This window comes from Antennarius striatus, chromosome 14, assembly GCF_040054535.1.
Source record: "Antennarius striatus isolate MH-2024 chromosome 14, ASM4005453v1, whole genome shotgun sequence".
Lineage (NCBI taxonomy): Eukaryota > Metazoa > Chordata > Actinopteri > Lophiiformes > Antennariidae > Antennarius > Antennarius striatus.
The window spans coordinates 6,286,830-6,303,696 of NC_090789.1; the positions used below are offsets into that span (position 1 = coordinate 6,286,830).

A 16,867-nucleotide genomic window follows, 5' to 3' on the forward strand; every position below is an offset into this window, starting at 1 on the left:
GTCACATGTGCTATAGGGAACATGCATTTGATAATTCCAGTAAGGAAATTAAATAAAACATGTGATCAGTCATATTTATGTTATGCCATGGATTAAGAAAGCAATCATCCAATCAACATAAAGCAATAACAGGAGGGGCACGGTGCACAAGCTACCTATGTGGCTATACAGTAGATGCACACTGTGCTGAGATGTGCATTGAGTACCGTGTTGTGGGTGTGTTAGACTTTTAGCACACAAAGCCAAGTCTTTGACTGGAAGCAGAAGAGGATCTTGGTTGCAGGCAGCAGGATTTGACATCGACTTACAGTATTTCCTGTCATTGACTGTGGGTCACACTGCAAGTGCGTGGGCGCGAGATAGTGGAATGCATTAAAGGAGTCAGGCTGTTGCCACCAACCACAGTCACACACACATACCCAAATACACACACACACACACACACACACACACACACACACACACACACACACACACACACACACACACACACACACACACACACACACACACACACACACACACACACACACACAGACGCTGCTCCACTCTGATGTTGAAAGTTCAGTATGGAAAAGGATGAGGCACTCTTTGAAAGATTCACGTTGACTCGACCCACGCACTCCGGGTCAACAGCTCGGTGCATGAAGTCAGCGTGCTATTGAGAAAAACAACGGTCAGATCCAGATAGAGATAGACGGGTTCAGCGGTGCAGCTGTAAACATGCAGACATAAGGGAAAATCATGTGCGCGCATACACCCACACACATGCACACTGTTCATGTTTCCCACTGTTATAAATCTTTGTGTGTGTGAATGAAACTGTGCTATCCAATGAAATCACTCACAGGCCATGCAGACATCCCCGCCCCTATTCTTTGCTCCCAAGCTGCTCCACCTAACACCACTCTTTCTCTCTGTCTCTTGTTCTTTTCCAGCTATATGCTAACATTTCTAAATATGTAGGCCGTAAGGGTTTCAGGCTGTTATCAGAGGTGTGTAGGTAGCTTGTCAATAAACTGAAGGCTGTATATGTTGTATGTTTTGGTGACATAGTGCAGTATGGATATGGATATGTGTGTGTATGAAGGTGTGGGTGTTCTTTATGTAACTTAAATTTTTTGTTATTATCTTCTATTGTGACGTGCTTGTGATGTCAGAGTTCATCCATCTACAGCCTTGGTGACAAAACTTGGGGATTTTTGAACACAACGACACAGCTACAAAATATAAATGCAAGCCTACACTGTATTACACTAGGCCATTCACACTCTATGTGGTCCCGCTGTAATGACTGCACCAGACACACACACACACACACACACACACACACACACACACACACACACACACACACACACACACACACACACTTGCACATACACGCATGTGTACCAATAGTTTGGCCTTGATGTGGGTTGGTGTGCTGTGTCTCCTCTGAGTGTCTGCAGCTGGAAGCCAAGGCTGCGAGAAGAGAGGAGCAATGAAAGAGGGGCAGGAGAAAGACTGACGGGAGAAGAAGGTATTAGATTGGTGGAGAAAGCAGAAAAAGATCATGTGTGGGCATTGCAAAGTCAATAGGTAAAAGAACATTTGGGAAAAATGTATTACGTTCAAGAAAGTTGAATATGCAAATCAAGTTAATAGTATGAGGATGAGTTGGAGGAGTAGAAGGTGGCAGGAGACAAACACTCCATAGGGGTAGAGCTGTGGTGAAATGTGGTAACAGTCACAGACATGGGCCGCCAGGCAGAAAATGGAAAATGTGACATGCTTTAGCACAACAAGAGGAACCCCGTTTGAGGCATATACTGTATGTAAGTGTGTTCGTGGGTGGGTGTTCCACTCAGCTGCTGTCCTGGTTTTGGTAGAATGGTCCAATAAGGCCAAATTGGGCTATATGGAAAGATGTATTATCAAGATGTACATATTTAGACAGAATAGACCAGAACAGTAGCTCCCATTGATTCATACTAATGTCAGTGTATCGATGGACGCTGCCTTGAAAGATTGTAAAAAAACCCACCATGAAACATTAGCACTTGTACATCACAGTAAGCAGTTGTGATGGACTCAGACTTCATGTGAGCGTTAATCTTCGCTCATTTCTGTTGTCAGACTATGCAAAGTGGACCATCCGGCATCATCTAGGATCACCTCCCAGATAGAATAGCTGCATCTACTTATCTTTTTAAATATGTATCTCTACATTGTCAGTATGAGTACGGCTCATTGACCCAGCAGAAAAAAAGGTCACAGTGTAAATCATTACATTTTCATACGCCTATTTGCCTCATTTGTCTTTCTCAAACATTTTATGCTTTGTGAATTAACCTTTTCACATAATAATTAGGACAAGTAGATTTTATTTGGTTTGAGAAGCGGGGGGGGGGGTTCTCATTTCAGAGAGAAACATTTGATTATTCATTTTCTTCCTATTTAGGTGATTAATGGTTTTCATAACATGGGAATAAATTGGCATAATTATTAAAGTAATTATATGTGACAAAGAGGCTTTATATCAAAAGCACGGAAGAAAGCCTGGATGACGCAGTTTTGAAAGAGTAAACAAGAAAACATGTGTCTGCCAAAAATTCAGTTTATCCTCCGGACCTTTCTGAAATTTCTCTGTCTCCAGGTTCCTCCAGGCATCTAAAAATAAACTCATACACACATGCAATGTGTGACAAGAGCTTGTGAATAGACATTGCTTTGAGTTGCTTCCCAAGGCGAAAACATGGTAGTCATTGACACAAAGCCTCAAGCTGTCTCACTGGGTTGGTGCAAATAATTATTCATGGTAACTAAGTAGAAACAAACCCTTAAACGTCAGGTTACCTGGTGTTCATCTGACTTCAGCAATGCGCTTGCTGTCTCATAGACGATGCACTAACCCCATCTAAAGGTGAAGAGGAAACTTGCAGGAGAGTTATTCATAAAGACACACATGAATACTGTACCAGAATTTAGTCAGTCAGTCATTTCCTAACCCGCTTAATCTGCTAATGCAGGTCGCGGGGGAGCCGGTGTCTATCCCGGCAGTCTCAGGGCGTGAGGCGGGGGACACTCCGGGCACCACGCCAGTGTACCGTGGAGCCACATAGAGACAAACAATCATTCACACACACACACACACACACACACACTCACTCCTACGGTCAATTTAATTTTTTAATAATAGACAAGATAATAACTGTAAACATTACATAAAAATAGGTCTGTTTAATTTAGGCAATTATCCAAAAACATGAGATGGGAGCTCCAGATAAAATGATTTGGCCAACAAATACTGTACTTATGTGATTAAAGCTTTGATGATTGTCTTGCAGTAAATGGGAACTCTGTTCGTTGAAACTATTCCAGGAACTCAATTTTAAAACATGAAATGGCTGAATGCATTCACTGTATACTCCAGAGACACTTCGTCCTTGTAGAGAAAGGACCATGCAGGAGCAGGAGCCAAAACTTGATTCCTAATTAAACCCCAATTTAAATTTTCAATTAAGAACCTGGTATATCTGTGTCAGTGTGAGCCAGCATGCATGGATAATGTCATATCATCGCACGTGGCTTCATTTTAGATATTCAACATCTATCTTAAACACAGTGTCATCAGCACTAGTAGCACTTGGCTGACACCTCCAACAGAGCCAGGCACAGCTCACTATTACACAAAGCTCTCATTTGGCAATAAATGGAAAGCTGACCTGTGTGATTCTTGGCTAGCATTGTCTTTCCATTAATATATGTATATGTATATATTTAAATTATTTTATCAGCATAATTTCTACTACCCGCAAATACACATATGTTGTTTTATACATTGTTTTTCTTGTGCACTCTTTGTTGTGTTTTAACTTTACCGTTTTTGATTGGATGTTTGAATGAAGGATGCTACAGAAGATGGAGATGACAGTTGTTTTCACTGTGAGATTGGTTTTAATTTTGTTATGTAAAATCTATTTTCAGCATTAATTTCAATGTTAAATAATCAGAAAAATGGGAGGGAGGATTAGGTTGCCATGAAACCAGCATTTCACGAAGCATTGGGACTTGGCAAAAAGAACAAGACACGATTTCCTCGAAATAAAAAAACCCGAAACACGACCTATTTTAAGATTAAAAAGAAAACACTGTTAGCTTTACACAAGAAAGTCACTGTCTGTATAACCCCCAATGTAAATATAAATTTCTGGATAATAATCGTCTTTTTCTTTATACAGTATTCCCTTCTGAAGTGTTTCACTATGTGCTTATCAATGTAACGGTAGTCTCCTCAGGTCAAAGAGCCCCATTCATTTTACCCAATATTACTCTCTTTGTTTTGCTGTCCAAAATAATTTCCACAATTCACATCATTGCAGATATGATTCTGATCCACCAAGAGATTTGTAACTCAACCAGACTGTGTGACGTTAGCAGTTAAAAGCTCTTGGTCTGCCAGCTTTTTCTTGGTTTGACAGCCTGGGGAAGTGAAGCAGCAGACAGCTGGTCTATTATGATGTAAAGAAACTGTTTCTCCACTATATCCTCTTACAGTTTTACGTCTCAGCTTCTTTGTGACAGAATGGAACCTTCGGCCTTAGGGCAGCTCTAACTGTGTGTGTGCGTGTGTGTGTGTGTGTGTGTGTGTGTGTGTGTGTGTGTGTGTCTGTGTGCATGTGTGTGCGCGTATGTGTGTGTGTGTGTGTGTTTGTGTGTGTGTGTGTGTGTGAGGACCCTACTGTGCTGCGACTTCTTCCTCATGGTGTCATATGGGAGGGGCCTGGCATGCTAAAGCTAGCTCCTCTTATTTCCCTGGCAAATGTTATCACCACAACATTCACATTTCTCTCCTCCTCCTCCTCCTCCTCCTCCACCTTGGCCTTCTCTTCCACTCCTCTCCTCCTTCCAACATCCGTCACTCCCTATCTGCCTGTCAGAAGTCCCACATGTCCTTGCAGGATAAGATGCTGGGGGCCACAGAATGGACTGCACTTTGTGTCTTCTCTGTTCTCCTCATCCTAACAGGTGAGCTTAAAGGAGTTGTGAAAGGTGTGTTTGGCTTGAGTTGTTAGTGTTGTGATGGTACAGCTATGATAATTACTGAGGTTGCTGCATTTGCTTGGTTGACGAGGTAACACTGGAGAGGAGTTGAGGAAGTTTTTTAGTGGTGAGCTGCAACAAAATGTTCAGTGGAAATTCTTTGCCGTTGGAAGGTTCAGGTTAGAAAATCAGTATGGAAAAAAAGGTATTTTAAAATGCAAAAAAAAAGGCATCTTAAAATGAAAAATAAATAAAAAAGATATAATAAAGACATTTTAAAATGCAAAAACCAAACATGGCTGAATTTGAGGACAAGCATTGTGAACCTTACATTATCAAATTAATTTTGGCAAAAATTGAACTGAGTTGAACTGAAAAATGCCTCAACACAGTCTATTGAAATGCTAATGTGAATCTTGAAGGTGTTGCTTTTAAAGTTTGTCTTGTATTGTTTTGCATGTACTTTCCATAGTCATCTTCATGTGACTTCATGTAAGCTTTCCACCATTTGCAGCAGTAAATAAAGACAAGCAAGGGAAAGAAGAAGTGACTGAGGCCACAGTGACATGACTCAGTGACATTTGTCACATTACTAGATAAATCTTACAGAAAAGTCCTTAAACCCTAAACCCTTCCCTCATGTTTGTATCATAAACTTCTTTTTAGAGAGCACTATTTGCCTTATCTTGATGAAGACAGAAGATGGTGGCATTTGGACATGCACCGGGAGACTTTATTTAGTATCTAAACAATAAGGATGTGTGCATTAGGGTGATAAGAGGCAGGTGCTTGTGGGTCTATACACAGAATTGTTTGAGTGTGAGTGTGGACAACAGCAGAAAAAGAAAAAAAAGAGAGAGAGCAAGAGACATCCTCTCACCTCAAAGGCCATTGTGCGTGTAATGTTCCTATTTTCACCACAACAATATCTGTGTTGTGTAGGGACAACAGCGAAGGAGCGGGCTCGCCACACGCCTCCTCACTCTGTCTTTTCACCAGAACTCAGCTGGTGTAAACACAGACACACTCCTAATGCACACAAGCACACACATGTAGAAAATGGCCTGCAGGCCTGTCAAGTGGATCGTGCTAGAGGGGCATCTGAATTGCATTTATTATTTAGGACACAACACCAGACACACATTGGCTCTATTGTGATAGAGTGACATAGACAGTAGTCACCAGGGACCTGGCTGACACCAGCGGGGTGTACCAGGGGAGGAAGCATTGACCAGTCAGACCAGAGGGTAGAGAGGTTAAATATGAAGGAAAGATATGGCTTTAGAGGTAGGGGGCAAAACTCAAATTCACCCACTTAAGATTTTTTATAATATAGAATATTAGCAGCACTTATCATGAATATTTTCCATCCCATGACTTATTTCTTAAATGCTGAAACTGGGAAAAAGAAGATGTGCATTCAGAAGGGAGACAAAAGGACACAAGTGGCAGAGAAGTGAGAAGCTGTAGTGAGTTTGTCTCACTATAGCACTGCCTACTCACAAGCTGCCGCCTAACACAGGCCTCAGTTTTTAATTTCTGTCCAACGGACCAGGACTATGAAGTCTGAACTTGTCAAAATCTCAAGTCCATATCAATATTAATGTTGCTTGAACTGAAGAATATGACAGTTGCGTATTAGATTGAAAAGAGTGGAGACTGAGCACACAAAGAATAAAACATCACTATTACATCAAAACTACTCCTCCCATTGTTTTTCTCTGTGTTTTCAACTGGTTGCTAGATAATAAACTGCTGGGGCAACCTCACGCTGTGACAGGCATGAAGGCACAGATCAACCGTTTTCTAGTCACTTCAGACAGCCCTAGTATGTTTATTTTGGGACAGGTTAGTTAGATGAACCTCGTGCTTGTCTGACAACAATGACACTCTTGTTGGGAGCTGGGTCAATATTAACTCCCTACAGTTTCAGGACCTGTAGAGGTCCTGAAACTGTAGACTAGGATATAGATCACATTATTAAATAAGCAAATGTGACGCTCAACATTAAATGAAAAAGGTTTGTTTTTTATTGCTATGTCAAATCAGTATTGGTTTTCCAGGATTGTAAATTGTTATAGCAAATATTTATCAAATCAGGTTTAGTTTGTAGCTAGGATTTAAGTGGACATTGTTTAAAAGCATTCATTTAGTCTGTAAAAGGAAAAAAACAAACCAGGGAATCGTCACAACAATGGATTGCAGTTTAACACATTACATAAATATTACGATGTCTTATCTACTCCACAGTTATTTTTTACTCATGATGATCATGCATATTTGATAACACACATACATTAGGAAAAAGGTAAATATATTATGTAATATATGCAAAGGATCCCTCTCACCTGACTTTGCAGTGTTTCTCTGTCATATTCCAGAAGCTCTTTAGGTAGCATTAAGCATTTTTGTGTTAGTTACCCGGACCTCAAGTTTTTGGTTCACTCTGCTCTCTGCTCTCATCAACATCGTTTTTAGATGTCAAGCAGCTGTTGTCAGTGAAAAAAAGTATTAAAAATTGACCACGGACCTGCTCAGTTATAGTTAGCTATTATATCATATCATAGTTAGCTACAAAATGGCAAACAAGGTGAATGTAATATCATTTTTCCAAGTTTTGTGTTTTGAGTATGGATAATGGCAGCTTTAACATTGAAGCTGTTATTAACTCACAGGTCGTACCCAGAGCACTGTTGAAGTTTGGTTTGCGTCAAATGTATCTGGTTAGATTCAAGTTCCAAACTGTCTTGATTTGGTTACCCAGACGTTTTGTGGAGACCTGGCACAAATACAGTATCATCTCATTTTTAATTGCAGTGAGAGATGAAAACTGAAATGCACTCCGCAGCATCTCATGTGTTCATTGCCTGATGATTATAATCTATAAAGAATACCTTTACTATAATACATGCTTTTCATGTATGTTATGTATGAAGCCTAATTTCTTTCAAGAGAAATCCAACTGATGCAACTCTTCTTTTCTTCCTTCTTTTAATCTCCTACTGAATCAGACGCCAGCTCAGAGTTCATCCACGTCCCCTCATTAGTCCATCATGGTATTGAAGGGATGCCCATGCTCCTGTCTGTTGAGTCTCGATTCCCACTGGATGAAGTGGAAATCCAGGGAACTTGGTCCCACACCAGGCGAAGTGGCTCTAGAGCCACGTTGGTCACATTTACCAAAGAGGCCGCAATCATTGACATGACCTATCGCAACCATCTCCTCTTTAAACAACCCAATGTTTCTTTGCTTGTCTGGAAACTAAAGCAGGAGGATGAGGGTGATTATCAGCTGAACCTTAACATAGAGTTTCACAATAAAACAGGACTGGTTATCAAGGAGGAGAAAACTGTGCAAGTAACAGTTGACGGTGAGTATTTTCTCTTTGATCGGTTAGTCGTTATCTATGGCCTCTGTCCTAAATTTCTCAACATTTCTTGCTCTGTCCTCAGTCCCTGTGTCTATTCCAGTCATTGAGGAGAGCCCATCATATGCCGTCATTGAAGATGAGGCAAATGTAACCTTGACTTGCTCGGTGGACAGAGGAACAAGAGTTGTGTTTCAGTGGCAAAGGGACAACACATTGCTCAGTCCGACTGATAGATACCACTTCTCCAAAGATTCCTCAACACTACTAATAAGTCCTGTGAGGAAAGAGGACAAGGGAACCTATCACTGTGTGGCCAGTAACCTCGTCAGCCAGGGTCGACACAGCAGAGCCATGGAACTCAATGTGTTTTGTGAGTACATATATCCATTCGTAGTATCCTTGTCCTTCTCTTCATCACACATTTGGATAAAATATTACAAAGTTAGAGTACGCCGTCAAGATCATTGTCAAAATCATGTGATTAGTTGTTTTTAACACAAAGCTCCCATAGCTACTAATTCCAATACATATAATTATTTTTTTTAATAAATAATTTTTTTGTATTTTCTTTTTCCAGAGTTATTACATCATGATAAATGCATAAAAGCTCAGACTTTTTTCCTGACAGCTGAAACATGTCACTGTTATGTAGTATTTTATATTTGCATGTGACCAGACCTATCCCACAGAGCTCTTTTGTCTTCCTATAAAGTCTGTTGATCCACTGATAGAATGAGCTTGTTACACTCAGAACATACATTATGTACAACCTTACCTTGATCAATTTGAATTGACTTGAATCTTTGCAAAAACTGTCTTTTTCATGGGACTCACTGTAGATATTACGATTTGTATGTTGTGTCTGTAAGTTTAATATTTCTGCTTCATTCCTTTTAAGTCAATTTGCTAATTGTGTTAATAACTACAATTAATATTTAGTAACATTCCTGTAACTATGACATTAAACACCTCCCTTAGTGCTACCCTCTTTAGTTTAGAGAGTTTTTACAAATTTTTCCCAATGTCATATTTCTAGTCATTGCATACACAAGAAATCTGGTTGATACTGCTAACAAAACAGTTAGCAGTATCAACCGGATACACATGAGATGTACCTTAGTTTATCACACCTGTGAATATTTCTACTATTTACGATGTTAAATTGTAGTGAATTCTATGTTAGCAGACTTACAATCTTCTTAGCCATACTTAGCTTTACTTTCATGTTTACTGACACATGTAACCCCTTTCTCCCCCTGCATAGTTCTTAATCAATGAACAAGACATAGGGTAGCACATTGACACAGGGGTAGTGCCGTTGACTCATAGCAAGAAGGTCCTCGGTATGATTCCAACCAGGGAGCTTTCTTTGTGGAGTCTGCATTCTCTACTCTTATCTGTGTGGGTTTTCTCTGGGTTCCCTGGCTTTCTACTACTACCAAAAAACATGCAACTTATGTGAATTGATTGCTCAGAATTGACTGTAGGCATTGACTGCAGGCACTGTAGGTATTGATTGTGAGCATGAATGGAGGTTTGATGTTCTTTGTGGCCTAGTGATAAGCTAACGACTTATTCAGGTAGTATCTAGTCTCCCGCCCAAAGTCAGCAGGGATAGGCTTCAGCATAAATCTGCGACCCAGATCCGGTTATGTGCCTGAAGACTGTTGATTGTCTTCAAGAAAATGAATGATTTAATGAATGCATAAGACATGAATTGCTTGACATGTTATGATAATACCTCTGGAGCTGTTGGCAATGTAACTTGTTCAAAGGTAGCTTAACTTTGAACTGAGAAAAGCAAGCATTACTGTTTTATTTTCCATCTACGATTTATCAAACCTATGATCCCATTATTGAAGTCTTTTGGCAACTGTCGCCCCATGATGCAGAAAACTTAAGCAATTCACAGCGCCTTGGTACCAGAATGATTATTATACATTTAGCATTTCTGCATAATGAAAAATGTGGCCATGGCCTTTGTTGCTTGCTGTACGCATCTCTGTTTTGCTCTCTTTTTGTCTTTCTAATCAATGTCACTGTTCAGTGATGGACAATTAATCTAATGACAGCCATATTGGAGCAAACTGTTTCTGATCTACTGTTGGTCCATGCAGATGGCCCCTACAACTTGGAGGTAAACTCTGGCCAGGGCCTGCGCACAGGAGAAGTGTTCACCATCAACCCTGGAGAGCTGGTCTTCTTTGACTGCAGCGCTGATTCTAACCCGCCCAACAGCTACGTCTGGATCTCCAAGAGCCACAACACCACCCAGGTCATAACCGAGGGTCCTCGGCTGGAGGTGCGCTCCTACCGATTAGCTCAGACCGAGGAGTACCTGTGCCGTGCCTTCAACAATGTGACCCAGAAACAGGAAGAAGCTCAGTTTACCCTGGTGGTGGCCAGTTTTGGAACAGGTGGGCGTTTTTCATGCCGAGCTCTTGAGGGAATAAAATACTACACTTGAAGTTGTTTTTGTAGAGCAGGTGAAACTGAAAACCGGTTATCAATATAAAATTAATAATCAGTCAGCATACAGTTGTGAAACTCACACTTTTTTGTCGTTGCTAGGTCCCGATGGCTACAGTCTATATTAAAGTTCAGTTGCTGGGAAAGTAAACACTGAATAACAGCTGTTGTATTTATTGACTAAGTTTTATAGCATGTCTAGTTTCTGTGTGCTGAATGTGACATTGATATGTTGTCTTGGAGATACTAAGACTCACTGATGGCTACTGCTGATACCAGTCATGATTGAAAAGCTATTTACTGAGTCAACACAAGTCACGATTGCATTCATTTTCATGAACGTTAAAATCTGCTGTGAAGTTTACCAAAGAATATTCTGTTGAATAATAATAATAATTCTTAACGTCCAGTGAATTGACTTAAACAGCTTTGGATAACCATGACCTGGGTAACTGAGAACCTACACAGACACTGTTGAATAACCCTGAGTAAGATTAGCTAGGCAAGCTACTGTCAGGCTTTGAGCCACATGCTAACATGAGGATAGAGACAACACTGATATGCTAATGTTTAACAGATAAGCTAATATTTAACAAGCTCCTGCCTTTCAGGTTACTACCATGTTGTTATGGTAATATGTGCTATTTAGCATACACAGCTGAGATCACATGATGCGCACTGTTATAACAGTTTTTCTCATATCTTAGCAAAGTGCTTGGCACCTTGAAATTTGTCTATTTGCTGACAATAGATTAAAAGTTTGTATCAATGATATTATAATTTATCCTTTCAAACATTACAATTTGTTTATTGATGGCACTGCTAGAAGAAAGACCGCTAATTCCACGAGACAAGTATCTTACCTTCTTATGAGGCATCCATTGTGTTTGCGTACAGGTAAAGAGAAACACACCCAGGAAGGCATCCCTGTTTCCCCCCTGGCGGCCATTACTGTCTGTTCTTTGTTCATCATTGGCTGCATGTTGCTTTTCTTCATAAGGAGAAGCTGTCATCCTAAGAGAGGTCAGACCATAAATCTGCTGCTTTGATACGTAAAGTTTTGTAAAGAAGTTACTTTCAAGACTGTACCTTTATCGCCTGCTCAGTCATGCAACTTCTTTAACTTGGTCCATGTTTGAAATCCACACATATAAAAGCTGAGATAAGAATAATATCATGCTTAACATCCAGCGGAATGGTGATTTTGCTTGTTAATCGTACATAGAACTATAGATGATTTGCAAATCTCTATCATGTACTAGTACACTGCAGAAAGTAGAACTGAATTTTACGAAGTTAATGTAAACAAAAGTGTAAGTTCTTTGTTTGTGACTAATTAAAATCCCCTCCCCTTTTTCATTTTCAATAGTACTCATGAGCATTTACAACAGGTATAGTCTTTTATTTGAAAATAATACCAACATTATTATTTTGTTGTACTTTAAGGATACAAAATGTAGTCGTAGTATTACAACTAACATTTTCATTTGCTTGGCTTTGACAGACCGCTTTCAGAGCAGAAACGACCACATCGCTCAGGTGAGTTACATGTTATGATATTTATTGCATTGCTTTGCTTTCTACTCATCAATCCAGGCATTGTTTAGATTGCGCTGCTGAGCTGACAGTTATAACCAGCTGGTGGTAGCTGACCTTCTGGTGTTGTTTGTGTCCACTCTTTGCTCATGTGTTTGTCCAACTTAGCTTCGGTAGTGCCAAAGAAACGTAACATCCATATTGTCGATTTTGCAGCTTATTAGTCTATAGTTTGAAGGTGTTGCATTGTGTGGCTCACTCATGATCAGGATTCATCTACCCAGATAGCACTGATACTCACAACTTATTCAAATGTGATCATGTCGGGCTGTTAGCTTTTTCAGCCAGTAGATCACATCCCATCTCACTTTTGACTGGCACTTGTTTTGGAGGTTACTGAAGTCTGCTCTCAGGTTCCTTTATCTTACTCCTCATGGTACCCGTCTGTACTTCTATTGGACAAATGGCCTTTCTCCAGAGTTTCTGCTTATGTCACTTGTGTGTTTATCTCAACAAACATCTCCTTCAATTGCTTTCTTGGTCTGAGCATCTAGATTGGAGATCATTTTCTTCATATACCATAATCATCCTTTGGTGCTACCCTGCCATACTGCTTACTAGTGTACTCACTGTGTTTTATCCTTTCAATTCATGGTTGTGACAAATGAATATCAACACAAGAGATTGAGGGCCCAGCTTGACATAGCAGCTTCTCTTTGGACAATTCGGGTTGTTGCTATGTTTCCTCACAGAATGTATCCTCTTCCTCACCTTTGACCTATTTTCAATAGTTCAATTAATGTATATTATGGTTACATATAGGTACTGTATGTAAAACAATATATTTAGATGTATATCTTGTTACTGTACAGAGGGTAGAAACTGGTCTGACATTGAAACTTGTCCATCAACAGGTCACGAGGATGCAACCGAAGACTTTGGCATCTACGAGTTTGTCTCCATACCTGGGAAAATGGAGTCTGCACAGGTGTGATCATGAATTTAAATGCTAAAAAAGTCAATGGATCAGGTTTTGTCTATTGTTGAACAGTTGTGTGCACTCTTTTAATTTATTGTCCAACAATCCTGCAGGCATCGTGCAGGTCTTTGGCACGTCTGGAGTCTGTTCAGGACATGCACACCACCATCTACGATGTGATCAGACATGTTCCTGAAACCCCCAGTCACAGTTTGCTGAAGTGACCCTTAGCTGGAGTTTTGACATTATCACTTCACTTGAAGACTTTTGTGTAGCCTTATGCTCTGGAGTCCCTGAAACACTGGCTTTGGTGGCCATTTTTTGCACAAGAAATAAAGGAGACTCTGTGAGTATACAAGCAAATTGTGCACTGTTACTGTCCACAGATGTGAAAAAGGTTCAATGTTTTCCTGACATTGTTGTGAGATGAAAGTGTATGTGTGGACTACATTTCTTTATGTCAAAGTACAAATGAAGATGAACTGTTTTACCTTGTCCTTTCAAAAATGAAGACCACTATATCTTGATGTTGTTCCAAATCATTAGTGGGTTGGTTGGGCATGTGATGGGGAGAACTCATTAAAACTCAGAGTGGATCAGGAATGTTTTTTCACTTTCTTTAAAAAAGATAATTACCATTTCATTAATATATTTCTGATTTAACATATTCAACAAGCATAATCTGTTTCAAGAGATAAGTGTTATGATGCATTTTCTTGTGTGAGTATATGTGTAAATACTGTACATGAATTAAACTGCAGATGCTTTATACATATTTTTACCATAAAAGAAAATGTTTTTGCCAGCATTGGTTGGTCTGTGTTTAATTTTATTGACAAATTCTTATGAAACTTGGTTTCCATTATATTTAGGAGTGGATCTGGTCAAAGGAGGCTGAATTAGGACTTTTTATAATTTTCCTTTTGAAAAAGTTAGGGTTTCCTTGTACTGTTTGAAGTATATTCATGAAATTGACTGAAAGAGTGGGGCATATTTTGTAAAAAACAAAACAAAACAAAACAAGCACATCAAAATTCACCGTTTTAGATCCTGAAGAAAAATATCATGAGAAAATATCATGAGTAAAGTTTATTTTTTTTCAGTGACTACCAACTAATAATACCTCATAATATCTAATTCCAAATTCAAGGGGAGTTTTTTTCAATAGTCAAGGTGTTAAACTGATATGGGATAATTGTTTTGAGCAACATAAACAGCGTCAAAAGTGAAATGCCTTGGTAGATGCTTGCCATTGCTGACTGGTATCAAGCTCAATTTCTCAGTTTCTAATCTGTTTGGTCAATCTGATGAAAGATTATTCAACTATTGTACAGTTTGTATTCACATGCTTGTTTTTACTTAATTAAATATATAACTGTTTACTTGTCTGGGTCATTGTAAATATATTTATTTGTTATACTTTATGTGTTTTCCTTATTGAATGCTAATTGTTGTTAGGACTTAAAATGAACACTTTGCAGCTCATTAAAAACACAAATAACTGAAGCCAGTGAAGATGTCAGTGCTTCAGCTGATTCACAATCAGTATTTGTCTGGGGTCTTGGGTGTCTTTCAGAATACTGTAGGGGTCTTGGCTGTGATTTATTTTCTTATAAAGTCTCTCTGTATTTGTCAGCTCATGTACTTGTTTTTCTCAGCTTTATTCTGTTGGTATCCCCTGTACCTGAGGTGACCAAGGAAGCAGGCAGCAACAGATGGTTAGTTCAGCATGTGGCAGAGCACCATCCACCTGCTCCTGCTGACACCTTTTTACAACTAGACGTGTGTGTGTGTGTGTGTGTGTGTGTGTGTGTGTGTGTGTGTGTGTGTGTGTGTGTGTGTGTGTGCGTGTGTGTGCATGTGTGTGTGTGTGTGATAATTTTTTTTTAATATAGTTTATTAGAATGAGCTCTTGTGTCTCAGTTTGTCTTCTGTTATTATTCATCTCAGCAAATAAAGCATTGTGTTGCTGCCATTAGCCCTTTACAAACCAAATACTTACACTTCTGCACTCCCAAGGTGTAACATTGAAACGTGAATCAAGAAGAAGCCAAACAGTCAAAAGGGGTTGGTTTTGATTATGTAACTCCTCCTGCATTCAAGTGCTATTTTGTGGCACAAAGGCTGTACAGTCTCACTATGTATTTGATCAAATTAAAGTTTTTTTCAACATTTAAGAAGATTTGATACTTTTTTGAAATGGCGGCTGGTAAATTTTAAGGGGGTTTCAAACATTATTTGCTGAATGATAAAAGCACTATACCAACAAGTCAAATGATCATCACATTTTTTTTAGAATAATACATTGTCAGTCATAATTTGAAGCTTATTAAACTAATTGCAGTACATCAGGTAATCTTTTGAATCTAGCCTTAATTAAAGCATACAAACTGACTCACTCATTGTGCTATGTTTTTGTGGTGGCATCTCCGGCTAGAGGCTGCCATCTGTTCCGTCTCAGTGTATGCTTAAAGGGAGGCTCCGCACTGTGGATGACTGGATAACAAACAACTGTGAAGTCACTAAAGGGATCGACCTCATCTTCATTTGACTGGGAAATAGCCTGTGGCATCATTAACCAGGATCTAGGGCTGATGGCGCCTGTTGTCTGCTGTATGTCGACTGCTTTCTACCAAGTGTTGCTAGAAATGACAAATAAGACTGAATAGGTGTGCACTGCGGTGCTTATGTAATTATGTAATTGGATGTTATTACCAATATAGAGCCAGATGTAATTGCCAGGCATAGATGGGGCTTCATACAGGAACACTGAGTTATGGATGCCACAATCAATCTTGCTAAAAATAAATGAGACCACATGTTAAGAAATAAAATAAACTTCTCCAACCTGTACAACATTGAAATACTGGCTGTTTTTCTGTGTGATTATGTACACACAGAACAACAGCCAGTATTATCAGTATAACATTAATTTTAATACAACAATATCACATTGTAAAAGTAGTATAAATTTCTTATCAAAAGTTCAAAATGTAAAGAATAGTTTTAAAAAAAGTAGTGATTATGCAGAACCATGGCCATGTAATGATATATTATTAATTACTTAATTTTTTATTTTTATTTTTAGAGAATAAATGTAAGCCATACCCGTTACCGTTGTGACTCTTCGCATGTACTCGAAGAGTCACTGTTAATTTTTTTTCATAATTTACTTCTTTTCTTTTTTGATATGTCAAAATATCCCATGTTACAGAGCAACGTTAAGTCGATATCAGAATTAGTTTAATTAAAAATCCAAAATAAGAATTTGCAACTGAAATAAAACAGTTATAAATACAAATGACTGAACAAACAATCTATAAATTCAATTGTATTGTGTTATATTAATTTACGATCACGTTTTTGTCTGAGATAAGACATCATCTATGACAACGATAACTATAATTCAGCAACTATAATTCAGCAACTATAATTTTGTACAGAACCAAAATATTTTCATTTTTAATTTAACCTTCACACTTGAAGA

General features: G+C 38.9%; 1 protein-coding gene across 1 annotated transcript; it reads left to right on the forward strand.

Moving 5' to 3' along the window:
• Positions 1-4,876: 4,876 nt before the first annotated feature.
• On the forward strand, positions 4,877-15,210 carry hepacam2 (HEPACAM family member 2). The gene is made up of 9 exons (XM_068333399.1): positions 4,877-5,010; positions 8,037-8,396; positions 8,479-8,766; positions 10,514-10,813; positions 11,763-11,888; positions 12,235-12,256; positions 12,370-12,404; positions 13,316-13,389; positions 13,494-15,210. Exons 1-9 carry the CDS (start codon positions 4,932-4,934, stop codon positions 13,602-13,604), a joined length of 1,395 nt encoding a protein of 464 aa, XP_068189500.1. The 5' UTR covers positions 4,877-4,931; the 3' UTR covers positions 13,605-15,210.
• The last annotated feature ends 1,657 nt before the right edge of the window (positions 15,211-16,867 follow it).